Source organism: Stegodyphus dumicola, chromosome 11 (assembly GCF_044657685.1).
Source record: "Stegodyphus dumicola isolate Sdum_Otavi_A_Nest chromosome 11, ASM4465768v1".
NCBI lineage: Eukaryota > Metazoa > Arthropoda > Arachnida > Araneae > Eresidae > Stegodyphus > Stegodyphus dumicola.
The window spans coordinates 142,303,785-142,318,975 of NC_140778.1; the positions used below are offsets into that span (position 1 = coordinate 142,303,785).

The window sequence follows — 15,191 nt, forward strand, 5'->3', positions numbered from 1 at the left end:
ACATGGGAAGGACTATACTCGCCTTCTCTCAGGTTCATTTTATCAGCTGCTTTATTCTTCGTTGTTTTTTTTTACTCTTGCCTTCTATTCCGCTGAAGTGGTTCATGCTGCATCACCAATCAAGCTATTTTCTTAATTCTAATGAAAATTAGAAACAATTTGCTTTTTGAGAAATTAATAAAACGAGGTGAAGAAGGGGATTTCAATGAAGAAAACAATTATACATCCTAAACATATCATAGCAGAAGATCATCGATGGATACATGAGGTATTTTCTCCCTCAGTTCTGCATGCCTTCGTGGTGTAATGGTAGCACACTCGGCTGGTTTTCGAGAGGTCTAGGTTCGAGTCCCGAGCGAGAGCATTGCTCATTTTTCACGTTTCTTGCTTCATAATAACACAATGACTCTACACTGGCGCCAAAACTAAAAAGGTTGGTGGATGATGATTCTTCACCACCAGGATTTGGCTGTTGGGTCCCCTAATCCTCAGTCGCCCTTTAAAAGGGATAAGTGATAAGTGACGGAGGACGTGGGCACTGTCCCTTTACCTTAATGGTTAATTAGTACAGCACCACGTCCGCCATTATCCAGAGCCGCCGATGGGGTTCGCTGCCGTCCAACTGCCCAGGTCCCAGTGTTTGTTGATATCTGAGAAAAATATAAGTACATGGCCATACAAGGGCTTTTGTAACCTTTAAAAGGGAGAGTATATAAGTATTTTTCCCTCCTGTGCACCAGGATTTATTGCCTTTCTGCACGCCTTCGGGGGAGTAACGGTAGCACACTCGGCGCATACTTGAGAGGTCCAGATTCGAGCTTCGGCGAGGGCATTGCTCATTTTTCATGTTTCCTGTTTCAAAATAACCTAATGACTCTATAACAAGTTGTTAAGATAACAATACAATCGCAGTTGCAGCGATAAATGCTCTCAAGAAATGTTTCTCTGGTGTTGGTTAGAATTAGGATAGTTTTGAGAAACTTTATGAACTGTAAAAGCAGATCGAGATCATCTAGTATGAGAAAAATGTTCAGAAGTAGGAACTACAAGTGCTTATGTAAGTAAATATTAACTGTATATTGAAAGCATTAAATAAATGCCACCACTAGTTTATGTACTGAATAAATAATACAAGACAGTCGGAAAACAGCACGTCTTTTACGTGTTATTCGCGGTGATCAGCGAAGCTTGGAACTAACAATTACGCATGTCTTCTGAAGCCAAGCCCTTTACCTGAAGCGCCATTCTAGGGATCAAACTAATTAATTAAAAATTGCCGGAACTCGTTGTGCAGCAGAGGTAAGCCGACAGCCGGAACACGTTGTGCGAAATTGCACAAATATTCGCGGCTTATAGCGACATCAGGAGTTTAGGACAATTATATGCATTCTGAAAAATATCTGCTTGGATGTTTATGTAAAATTGTTTTTTCTTGAACAGTTAAATGCAGATCAAAAGTATTTAAAGCTCCTTGTAAACACTTTTTAATTAATTAATGGTCTACATTATATATAATATAGCAACTGATGTATCAATAATGAGCTTTTCAGAGAGGGATACACATTTTTTGAGCGGCACTGTATGTGAAAAAAATAATTTCCAGTCATTTTCACTTTCGCGCAATCTACAGTTTATCCCCTACCTTCCTTGAAAAGTGAAAAAAGGAGTTTCACTGCACAATGCAAGAAGATTATAATTTAAACCTTCAGTTTACAATTAAAGCTTTAAAAATTTCAAAAACTTATTGAAAAAGTAACATTTTCATGAGGACTTAGAGGAACTTCGCGAGACGTCATGAGGACTTCACTACTGAAGAGGTCCCGGAGATATCCTAGCAAAGGCACATTTCTCTCTGAAGGATCTATTTGAAATTTCAGACCTATATTCTCTATGATATATTCCCGCTAAAAACTTAGACATTATTTAGCAATAAAATTAAACAGAGCGCAGAGAAATAGTTAGAAATTTTGGCAAAATACTTTTTTTTTTTTAATTTTAATTTTAATTTTACAGATTTGTATTTACAGAAAATTGTAGTATTCCAACATAATTTAAATTTCCGTACTTAAATATTTAATTTTGAACGATTTTAGGATGATACTTCGTGGGTTATTCTGGCATGTAGTTGGAGAAGTGCTACTCCTGCTCTTTCCAAATTCTTGAATGAGTCCCCTCAGGGTCCTGGCATATACAATAGTCGGAAGATGAGATTTCTCCAGTTGAGGTAGACCTGTAAGGTAAAAGGGACAAAAAATGAAGTCTTAGAGCTTCGATGATAAGCAAGCCAAAGCAGCTGCAGAAGGACGGTGGAGAGGAGAAGCTGGTTGGAATCACGTCATGGAGTTTAACAAATTCGAAAGTGTTGAGCTATGTGAACTTGTGAACTTCTCTTACCTCTGATGCGCGACTTCTGGGAGACTTTAGCAGTAATTTACCTTTTGCTGTTGTAAAAAAGAATTGGCGTAATATTTACACCAACATATTTACACCCATAGGCGAGAATCAAATCTTGATAGAGTCAGGCAATTAACTTGAGCAATTATACGAAAAGCTTGTAAAGCAAGCAATTATACGAAAAGCTTGTAAAGCAAGCAATTCTGAAGAACCGATGACGAAAAGTCTGTATAGCAACTATCATAAGTATGACAGATGAAGAGTTCAGTCGTAGCAATTATATGTAAAGTCTGTACAAGCAATTACTGTACGCACTTGTAGAAAAACAGTCTTATAGGCATAACTCGAAGGCAATAATCTTTGAGTGAGATCGTAAAAATAAGCAGTAAGTAGAAGAGTGATAGCATTTTAAGTTGGATACGTGTTGAGCTTACATTTCATCTTATAACTTACTAGCAGCTTCGCTGCCAGCCTTCGTTTGGCTTTTAAATGTACCAGAAAAATGGCTGAAGGGAACACCAAGCGTTAAACTTAAAAACTGCGTATAATTTTACTCTGCAGAACAACTTCACAAAAAAAAGTTATTACGTGTAACAAAATTACAATGAAATAAGCAATATCCCTTAATACAAATATTAATTATCCTAATAAATAAATTAATCAACTTCCCTTTGCAAAATCTTATAAACTCAAATGGTATAAAGGAGGTTAAGAACTTTGTTTCCTAAAAAAATCACTCATAACTCTTCAATATCTTAGAGACAGTAAAATGAGCAATAAATAACATAAAAGAATACAAAAAACAAACAATTCTGAAAAGCAAAGTATAATTAAGGATATTTTATCTTATATTTTCAAGAGAAAAAAATTACAATGAAATAAGCTATATCCCTTAATACAAATATTAATTATCCTAATTAAAAAATTAACCAACTTTCCGTTGAAGGAAAAAAATCATGCAAAACTTTACAATATCTTACAAATAGCGAAATAAGCAAAAAATAACATGAAAGAAACTCACAAAAAATTCCGCGCAGAATTTTACTCTGCAGACCAAACCCATATTTCTAAAAGAATGAAACTATTCAAAATGATGCGATTTCATCAAAAATCTATCAACAACAATAAGAAAGGAAAATTGTTGCCAAAATCCCATTTTTAAAGATGTGAGATGTGAGAAGTTTTCTCGGAAGCTTCATTTAAAAGAAATTTTTAAAATACAAAATATCATCATTTTTCCAAAAATCTTTTTGTAAAAGCAGCCGCAAGGATAAAAGTTTAACGTGTGCAAAAATCAAAGAAAAATAAACTGTACATTTTAAAAAATAAACTTTTTTAGAAAAAATCCCGTTGAAATGGTGTTAAGCTCCCTTTGTTAAATAAATTCGTATTTAATCGATTTATTGAAACACGAAATTTATTTTAAGTTCGTAAAATAGCTAAGTGCCTACCTTTCATGACAATGTGTGTGTGTGTGTGATTATGGCAAAGCCTCGAGGGCTATCTGCCTAAGGAGAGGGATGCCTTCGTGAAGGACTTTCTAAGGGACACTGGCTCGTATACACGTTACACATGGGGAAAACCATGAAAGCGCCCATGCAGCCAGCCCGTTCGTGGGATTCGAACCTCGAACCGAACTACCAGTGTTCAGCGACTTTACCGCTCGGCCGCTGGTGGGCCTCCGTGGTGATGTAAAAATGGTGTAGAGTAAAATCTCGCTTTCCTATAGCCCATCATGTCTCAAAATGACGCGATTTGATCACAAAACATCAAATAAAATAAAAAATTCTAAATCCAATTTCGAAAAAATCGTTTCGAGACGCACATATGTACCAAATTTCGTAGCCGCGGGTCTATTAGCTTACGCGCAGCGCGAACGAAAGACACACACACAGACAGACTCTTTCTTTTATTATATGTAGAGATGAAAACGTGTGTGCTAAAATAACAGTGAGTACAATAAAGCCCATGAATATTTAATATTGTCGAAATTTTTGTCTTCTCTCACTTTTGTGGATTATCCTTGTGGCGTTCCAACCTTTTATCTAACAGCTATGTAGGAACCTCGTGAACACTTAAGCAAATAATCGCTTTAGTTCAGAAACAGATAGGTAAAACTCTTTACGTATCATTTCTCAAAATACGAATTTAACAGATGGTCCCTTTCTCAGGACGTACAGTAAAGCCTCCACTTAGGCTTGAACTCAAAGTATAAAACTTAACTAATGCTTAACTAAAAAGCTATATCCGAAGCTATCAAGATTTTTTAAGTAGTTGGCTCGTAAATATTAACTAAACTGGCAAAGCTATCAAGGGCCTGAAATAAGGCCGAGCGTAGTAATAGCTTAGAGAGAGTGCAGCCAAAAGGGGAACGCGTTCTAGTCAGAAACTCTAGCTCTCCAACGAAGTCAGTGGAACTTCGGCTTAAATATCGCTCTTACTCATTTGTATTAATCGCGATTCTAAAACCACTTTCTGGTAGGAAATTGTAAGCTGAAATTAGGAGTAGCCAACTAAACACAACTGTTAAAACTAAACACAACTGTTAAAAACTTAGGATAAACCTTACATCCTTTTAAAAATATGTTCTTGTGTACACATATATTTACAAACATGATAAATATGAATTTTAAAAAAAGACATACTTTCTGAGATTCGGACTTCGAGCCATATATCTGAAACTAATACAAGTTACTACTAAGGAAAACAATTTGCCATGAACTAAACGATTCATAAATATTTAAATTAATTAGAATTTTGCATTCATTTCTTTTCGTTTGCATTGGTACACAATACATAACGACCCTACACCTGATTTTTATAATACTCAAACTTTTCATCAGCCCTTTACAACCTGAACATAAGTTAGCTTATGTAAATTAGCATGAAAAGTTATTAACAATTACGTTAGATAAGATTACTTATTATAAACGTTACCCGTATACAATGATACGGGTAACGTTTATAATAAGTAATTCTGTATAATAAGGTTAATACAGAATGGCTCTTTCCAATGCCATTCCGTAAAGTAATAATATTACGTAAAAAATTTATTTTAATTTCATATACGTAAAAGGTTGAGAACGGTTAAATACCCCAAGAAACACGTGGCTGTCCAATTAAGGGGCTCCCAGCTCTGCAAGAGTAAATAATATACCCATGAATGAGGATTAATTAGTGCTCAAGTGTTAAATATAGGAGTTGGCATTCAATTTCGATTCGAAAATCCAACTGATTCCTTAATAATGTGTGGCATATTCAACAGCATCAGAAATGCCAAAAGCTTCAAATGCTGATCCTCTTTGATCCAAACGCGCAGGCGCAGAACCTTTGTGCCTACCTGTCGCCCACTTAACTGACATTGGTAACGTGGGAATCCGCAAATACATCACTTGTAGCGAAACGAGTTCAGACATGTTTATCGAACTGCAGATCCAGCTGACAGCCCTCCCTGACAGGACTGAATGTTGCACCAGGGAACCATCCTCTGCTTCTCCCATCACCCTCCACCAACCAATAAACGGACTTGCTGGACGCAGGAAGATAATTATTGGATAAAGGAGTAATTTGGGGAACTATCGGCACGTGTCGTCAAGGATCTTAGGGGGATTTCCCTGCGGGGAATAAATCTTGGTGGGGGAAGGAGAGGAACATTTAATCGTCTGAGATGGACTGGAGGTGACAGGACGACTGTCAGGTTTGAATGCCTCTAGAGGAATGCTGAGGGATTTTGTCTGCAGTTCGTTCAATAGCTCTTCAAAATATTCGCAATGGTTTGATGTCCTTTTTGTGCTAAGCTGCGTCATTTGTTATTTAGGGCTGTGAAAGCTAAAGAATTGTTAGATAAACCATCTACATCAAACATTATTCGATGTAATATCACTCTTGTTTTATTAGATCATTCCTAATTTATGAAATCCTTGTTTTTTTAAATACTTCAAGAAAAATTAATATATTTTAATTTAGATTATGCTGCTTCTTATTTCATAATATTGTAATTAGTAAGATATTATACTGAAGAGTATGAATATGAATCGATACTAATACGAATCGAATATGACTATATATCAAATACTCTTTTAGGCCACACAACTAGAATTTTTTTTAATAAGATTCACATCCCCTTACTTCTTTTTGTTTAACAAAAAAGATTTGTTTGTTTTTTATTTGCTTTGGAAAAAAAAGGATAAAAATTTATCACGTTCGCTGAAGTTTGAATGGATTTATTTGGTTCCTTTGACCGAATTTTTAGAAATGTTAGTACTTTGTTTTATTTATTAAAAATTATAGCAAATTCATCATTCACAGAAGAGTAGTTTCTCTTTATACCTACCTAAGCTATGAGGATACCTTCGTGGAGGACTTTCTAAGAGTTGAGGCATGGCAGTGGCCAATATTGATGCAGAGATAATAGACGGAAAGGTGAGAAGAAAACTTGACTTTCAGTTTTTACTGCATCAGTATTGACTCCCAAACTTTTTTATTTTAGCTAATATCCTACCACGATCAAATAAATGTAATAACATGTGTCCTATTATATTGACCTACTTGGATAAGCACTTGCAGAAATTATGCATTCGCACAGAACAATAAAATGATTTGTTAAAGGCATTAATAAAAGAACTATATAGAAGTAATCAAGGGACATAATGGTTGAACTATCCTATATTCGCTTCAAATACCAAGAATTTCATTCTGAATTTTAATATGTTTCTATGTCTACCACTATTAAAGTAAAAAAAATTAAACTGCAGTATTGTTATTAAATTTTAAATTGACCACTCAGCATCCGTCTCTCATCTATGGCACCGCCTATTTGAATTTAGCTATATTCATCCTAGCCACTAATATGTAACTCTGAAATTCCCTCCAAGATTTCCAGCAGATTCTTCACTTCTTCAAGCCATGTTTTGGGGTCATTTTCTTTCTTTCGAATGCTGATATCCCATCTTCGGATCTACTCATGTAAACCTCATCACCATGCCCATTGTGGAAACATGCCCATTGTGGTTGCACAGAAGTACTGCTGCCGCTGTAGAAACCCTGCATAATCACGTTCGTATCAAAAAGAATTTCTCTACAACAGATTCATGATCTGTTTCGAGTACTGCCGTTGCAGGGCCACGTACATGTGTGAACTAAGTTTAAGTCATTGTATTACACTCGGCACAATTTTCCTTCGGGCTCACTGGGTTATGCTAGACGAGGAAAGATGCTGCTCGTCATCATTCTCTTGAAAATGCTTTTTAATCATAAGAAATAAAATATTACTACAATGAATTTCGGTCTATATGATATACTGCAGAAGTATAAAGTAAAGAAATATCGTTTCATCCTGGATCTTGAGTAACGTCAGTTTCCTGATGGAATCCTAATTCCGCACAATGATAAATTGCTAACGGAGTTAAAGACAGGACGGTAGTGCTGGCATTGCCTGCCTTAGAAACTTAAGAAAAGAAAAGATATGGTTCCAGAGGTCTCGGCTCCTGACTGCATCCTCAACGCCGAGGACGAAACGAACACTGCGAAAATCTGCAAAATTTCATCAACGAAATCTTCTGGGCCTAACTACCCTACGATGAGCCACGAATGAAATCTAACTTTATGTAACTATTGTCCTATTCTGCAAAATGCCACCCTTTAATAGTATCCAACAAAAACCCAAAGCTTGGCACTCATGTGCCTATGGGGGGTGCAGTTCTCTAGTTAGTTAGTATATGCGGGCTATACCATTTTTGTCAATGACGGTGTCGTGGTGTCCCATATACTTGTTACTGTAACTGTAACTGTAGGTTGCTGAAAAATTTCGAGAAACGCAGATCGACGACAACCACTTCCTTTCCCTCGTCGCTGAGAGAATTGAAAGGAAAACTGAAAAATGCTTCATTTCCTTTCTAGGTCTTTCCTCTAAGGATGAAGGAAGAAACATCTGCAAAGAGAAGAATCTCCTTCGTCTGGCAGTCCGAATAAGAGCATATAGAACTATGATTTTCTATGTTAACGGTTCAGCCATGAATAACTTAACGTTTTAAAATACAAAGGTGCCTCAAATGCTTCATAAACTTCATGACTTATACCCGTGAACTAAAGAAAAAGATGAAACCTGCTAATGTTAAATTGCCATCAACCGCAGTCGGGTAAGTTATAAAAATGTCGAAAACGATAGAATATAATTAAGACTCAATAACACGCCGAATAAATACTACAAACAACAAAAATCAGCGTTATATTTACAAAATTTCCACAGGACTAGTTTCGATGGTTTTACCGAACCACCATCCTCAGCTGCAAAACCGCAAATGAACAAGATAGGAAAAAATGATTAGATAAGATAAGAAAGCCTGGACAAGAATAAGCAAGTGGCGCCATCTGTTGGTGAAACCAGAACTAAAACATAATTTCTTTAAAGGCCGAAGGCAAATTTAGATTGGAATTAGGATCGTTAACTAGAACAGAAAGACTTTTATGAATGTGAAACCAACACCATGTGAAACCTGGTTTCACCAACAGATGGCGCCACTTTCTTATTCTTGTCCAGGCTTTCTTATCTTATCTAATCATTTTTTCCTATCTTGTTCATTTGCGGTTTTGCAGCTGAGGATGGTGGTTCGGTAAAACCATCGAAACTAGTCCTGTGGAAATTTTGTAAATATAACGCTGATTTTTGTTGTTTGTCTTCTGAAACGATAGAATATCCCAGCGTCAGCAAAAGATAAATAAGTTTCAAGCCATTGATCTCCCGAAAAGTTGAAAAATCCATTAAAATCGAGGAATTTTCTCATCCCTACCTCCGAAACGATCCTCTGAAGACCTAGGCTCAAGGAAAGATATCTCTGTTTAAATTTCTACCATTAGCTCTTTCAAGGAACTCCACAGTCTTTCTGAGAACTGCTGAAAAACCTCCAGTGCAGCTGATAAATTGCCATTAGCATTCAACATAATTGGACACAATTTCAGAGGCAGGAATGTATCAGTAAAATTCTGCAGTCACCCATCACTGATAAATTTTTCAAGCTCTCTTTCAGGTCCGCTAAGTTGTATTGCTACCTGTGACTTCGCTGATTGGCGGGAAGTTTATTAGCCCCTCTTCCAAGTCTACATCTCGGACAAAGGGCTGACAACTGTCCAGATGTGGGCCTTGGAAGAAAAAATTTTTATACTCTTTCTGGATTTTCCTTACTTGAAATTTGTACTAAGGTTTTAGACGTGTAGTTTTCTTCTACCAGGTTTGTACGAAAGTGTTTGTAAAAGCATGAAAATAGTTCACTCTGAAATAAGTATCAAAGTATCATTGTTTTGTCCTCTTTTCTAATCTAATAATTATTCACGTAAAACACAGCAGCAAATTTTGAAACGTTTTATTAGAAAAAAGATGAAATCAAAAGGCTTGGTTGAATGAACATCTATAGCTGAAAAGCTATAACAGTAGTTTTCGCCGCAGCAATTAAATGTTTCAAATGTGGTTTAGAGATATTTAACAATTTCTTTGCTTAAAAATCAGCATTTTTAATAAAAATAGAGTATGTGTACAAATGTATGTACATGAGGCGTAAGTACTTGTATATGTACATTTAAAATTATATTCTTATTACTTTAAGTATTCCTAAACGCATAACTGCAAATACAATTCTGAAAATAAAATACATTGAAGAAGCATCTAAGTGAGTTCATATAACTCATCTCTTAAACAGTCGAGCCTTTTCACTTGCTCCCCATAATTATAAAATAACTTTTGCAGCTAACACTATTATAAACTGGCTTTTTATGTAATTATGTTTATGTGTGTTTAAATCCTTTCCTTGTGAGAATTACCTATAAGCGTCAAATACCATGTTCTCTAAATTTCCTGAGACATGATATCATATGTTTACAGCCGAAAACATCGCGGCAAAAACATCGCGAACGAAAACGTAGCAGAGAAAACAACGCAAGGCGAAAACGTCGTGCTACAAAACATCGTAGGAGAAAACATCGCAAAGAGAAAACATCGCAGTTCTAAAACATCGTGGTACAAAACATCGTCGTCGAAAATAAAGCGGTTCAAAAACTTCGCAGTTTGAAAACATCGTCGTCGAAAATATCGTGGTAAAAAATAAAGTATCTACAAATCATCGCATGACGATAACATCGCAGACATGCTTTTGTCAGGCTTTAATAACTGTAAATAGATATTCCCATAATAATTTGTGAGCGCAAGATGTAAAGAAGGATAATTTTTAGTTTCACTTTTTTTATTAACTAATAAATTTTTGCTGAAAAAGTAAGAAGGAAGCATAAGCATAGAAAATTAAATGCAATTTATAGATTATAATTTTTATGAAAAATTACCAGTAAAAACTTTATAAAAAATGATTTATTAATGGTCTTTGTTGGTTAACTATGTCGGTTTAAAATTCTATTAAATGCTATAAGTTGCATTACTTAAGCATAGTAATTTTCTATGCTTAAGTTTCCTTCTTATTTTCTACGCAAAAATTTATTAGTTAATATAAAATATGAAAAACAAATTATCCTTATTTCTATCTTGCGCTCACAAATTATTATGGGAATATCTATTTACAATTATTAAAGTCTGAAAAAAGCATGTCTGCGATATTATCGTCACGCGATGATTTGTAGATACTTTATTTTTTACCACGATATTTTCGACGACGATGTTTTCAAACTGCGAAGTTTTTGAACCGCTTTATTTTCGACGACGATGTTTTGTACCACGATGTTTTAGAACTGCGATGTTTTCTCTTTGCGATGTTTTCTCCCACGATGTTTTGTAGCACGACGTTTTCGCCTTGCGTTGTTTTCTCTGCTACGTTTTCGTTCGCGATGTTTTTGCCGCGATGTTATCGGCGGACACCATATCATATACTATATCTTTGCTGGTGCACATGTAAAACATTTACGCTTCTTTTGAAAGTTAATTTTATACACTACGAAAATTTAGTTAGTTTCTTTCATGTAGAGATTGTTCTTTTTATTTTGATCTTGGGCAAACACAGTTAAATGCAAATCTTCTTGTTTATCATAGGCGTTATTGGAAAACAAAACAAAAAATGCTGTTTGTGAGTGTTTTCGAAATTTTTCTTTTATTTAATTTTCTAGTCTAGTTAAAACTTTTGATTCTTGAAGTTATAACCAGCCAATGAGGTAAACAAGAAACAATTTGTTTAGTCTGTCATCTGGTCTTTATGAATTAAAGAAATAAGTATTAGTCTGAAGTACGGAGATATATACCAGTCTAAAATTAAAATTAGGCAGAAAAGCAAACTTACATTTGCAAAGATTTTGAATAAAACTCAATCCATTTCGAGTAGAGTTAAACATAGATCCGCTGTTTTCAGGAGAAAAATAACTTTGCAAACATAGATGGAGTGATAAATATTTTATATGAAAATCATTGAGTGGAACTAAGAAAACAATAACGTACATTTTCCTCCGCAGATGGCGCTATGTTCGCTTCCGCTTTGTTTCGCGATTTGCTTACTGAGTGAAATGGCTTTCATTCCTCCCATTCCTGCAAAACAAATTTTGCTCCTAAAAGGATCTGACCACCCACCAGAATGACAAAATTTTATTCAATATTTGCACCACACTAAACTGTTATCTTAGCCTAATTTTCAATTAATCTGATTTGTTACATATTATCTGCTGAATTTATTCATTATCTTCAATAAAAACATGGTATCTGTTTTTGAACAAAATATGAACTTCACTTGAAGTTAAGAAAGAAAGTAGTTTCATGATTCATTTGCAATAACACCCACATATTTCGAGAGGGAAATGTAAATAAATGCACATATTTATTTAATTCTAGTAAATGCACATATTTATTTAATTCTAGTAAAATCTCTAGTCTCAGACTAGAGATTTTACTAGACCAAATTTCTGACTAGTCTAGTTTGTTTACTAGACCAAAAAAAAAAAACAAAGAAAATATTTTTTGTGAGGGAGATAAAGGAGCAATGAGACCAGAAGAATTAGAGTCGATTTTGAATTATGGCGCAATAAATATCGCTACTCTATATAATAATCAAACCTTTTCTTAATAGCTATAAAGCATTTGGCATTGGTTATATTAGTTATAGTTTACATCTAGTTTTCAGAGCGATTTCTTTAATCAAAATTTTCAGAACCCGAATTCTTTTACGTCATTACATTGGATCAAATATTTTATGCTTCTACAATTCTTTATTTATATTTTTAGGAATGGCAAACTGCCAGCAATAATTGGTATCCTTTTTCTGCTATCTGTCGATATGTTGAAGACTATCTCCAGAAATAAAGACTGGTAAGTTTCATTTCCCCCACTCTTACAGAGTCTATTGCGTCATATATACTATTGATTATTATAAAATAGAAAACAGTTATTAATAATTTTTAAGGGGAGGGAACATTACGCCAGGCATACTAAATTGAACAGATGCCACATTATTTCAGATATTGTGGTATATTGCTATTTTCAAATGTTGTGGTTAAAATATGTCTCTTATTTCGCAATATAATAAAAATCTAGCATCGGAATTACTTATTTATTACTTATACTAATTTTTTGTCCATTTACAGATGTTTTTAATTTTCTCATTGATTGAATATATAAATAAAGATTTTACATATATTACAATACATACGTTTTTAAAATGGCCGACAGTAGCCGTGCGGCTAAGACAGCTGAGCAATGCTAGTTTGACCAGTGTCAAATTCTAATCAACTGTGTAGCTGTATAGGAGCTTTCAAAGTTTTCCTTATGTGTAACATGAATAAGATCTAGTTTCATAAAGGAAATCCTGAGCGAAGGCATCTTTCTTCTTAAGCAGCCTCCGAACGGTTATCGTAAACAAACAAACCATTTGAACCCTTTCGGGCACGCTATCGGAATTTTGATTTAAAAAAAAAAAAAAAAAAAAAAAAAGGTAGACAGTCTAATTAGGCCTAGAGGAGTACACAAGTAAAATTTTGTGAAGATAGCACTTATCGTTTTAATTTTGTGGGTGTGCCCAAAGTGGCACACTGATTGAATAGAGCTTCGAAAAAAATGCTGAAACGAGCATTCTTGTCAATGAACTGACCAATGAGATGCGGAGAAACAAAGAATACAGACTGTCAGTTGTCCTAGATTATCGGTGAACCCGGTCTGGGCACACCTAGGGTTCGCCGTTTGATTTTAGGCAAGATTTCAAAGTAAAAATTTAAAACTAATATAGAATAAGGAGATTAGCGTACAGCCAAAAAAATAATATAGAAATTTATTTTCAAACAATTCCTTTTATACCCTAAAAAAATCTGGAAGGTTTCTTTGAAAAATGAGGGTCTTAAAAAACTAAACATGGGTGAAATATATGGACTGGTTTGTGTTGAGTGGCCATCTACTGTAAATAAAGAAGGTTCAGAGTAACCTATAGTAACCTATAAATCCTTTTTCATTCAATTTTTCTGCGCGTACAGAAGGAAATTTTTAGGTGTGTCCAGACCGGACACACTGTGCCGCAAAGGGTTAATTGATTTTCTTAAATGAACCCTTCCCCTTTATTCCCCGTCATATAAATAAATTTAATAATACGTTATACTCATTAGAATTTTAAAATGAAGTTTCATCATGCTACCTAAATGATGTTACACGTGTCCATGAATTTGTCAATTTCTCAAATAGGACTGCACCTTGTTTATATATTTTATTTCTTCATGAAAGCCTTTCATATTTTCCAGTAAAAAATGAAATGTCTAAGAAGATCAATCTAGTGCAGTGATTCTCAACCACTGTGCCGTGGCACTTTTGTGTGCCGCCAAATTCTTAAAGTGTGCAGCCAAATTTTAGAAATGTATATAGTAAAAATTATAATCGGTTTAATCCTAGTATACGATGCACATGAGAATTGGCGAAATTCGGTTTTTAAGACATTGATATGCGCGCCAATTGTGGTATCCAAGCCGATTTTGGCAGTAAAAATTATAATGGGCTTAATCCTAGTATACGGTACACATGAAAATTGGCGAAATTCGGTTTTTAAGACATTAATATGCCCGCCAATAGTGGTATCCAAGCCGATTTTGGTGCCGAAGACTTCTGCATTTGAATAAACTTTGAACGAAGAGGAAGAACTAATTTCGCTTTCTAATAATCGAGATTTAATTTTAAAATAGTCAGAAGAAGCAAATAATTCATTTTAGATTAACATTAGACGCGATTATCTCATGATGGCCAAAAAAAGCTTTAAAAATACAGTTTTCTGCATCTTATTTATGTGAATTCGGATTTTCAGTATTAACCAACATAAAAACGAAAAAAAAAAAAGATGGAGACTATTAAATGTAGAAGACGATATGAGAGTACCATCGTCATTTTTACAACCGAATATAAATGAAATTATAAAAGACATCAAGGTCAAATTTCTCATTTAAAGTATTCTTATTGTTGACTTGTAATTAATCCCTTAATAAACGTACAGTAAGACCCCGCTTAACGCTGTTTCGTTTAGCGCTGTTTCGGCTTAGCGCTCTTTTATTTTAACCCGGGGATTCCACGAAATCGCTCGCAGCATACGGGGATTCCCCGAAATATTATGCTGCGATAGGTTTCAAATACATATCCGAAAGAGTGTACTTATATTTCTTGTTTGGTGCGGTATTGTAAAGACATATTTTGAAGGGGTAAATGTGGAAGATGTCGAAGAAATAATTCAAGAAGCAGCGGCTAGTCTTTCTAATGATGAGCTCAAGGAATTAACTGAACGAGAAGAAAACAAAAATGTTGACAGCAGTGATTCAGAAGAAGAGCAAAAAGAACTTTCGATGGCGTTTGTAAA

General features: G+C 34.8%; 2 protein-coding genes across 2 annotated transcripts in view; one reads left to right on the forward strand and one right to left on the reverse strand.

Annotated features, from left to right (window-relative positions):
• Nucleotides 1-15,191, forward strand: part of LOC118195312 (protein O-mannosyl-transferase TMTC3-like) — a 580,765-nt gene that overhangs the window by 382,342 nt on the left and 183,232 nt on the right. The window contains exon 11 of the mRNA XM_085827263.1: nt 12,596-12,679. Within this exon, the coding sequence (XP_085683389.1) occupies nt 12,596-12,679 (84 nt within the window). The remainder of the gene's footprint in view (nt 1-12,595; nt 12,680-15,191) is intronic.
• LOC146994412 (uncharacterized) overlaps nt 1-15,191 on the reverse strand; it is a 72,297-nt gene that overhangs the window by 55,571 nt on the left and 1,535 nt on the right. The window lies entirely within an intron of this gene.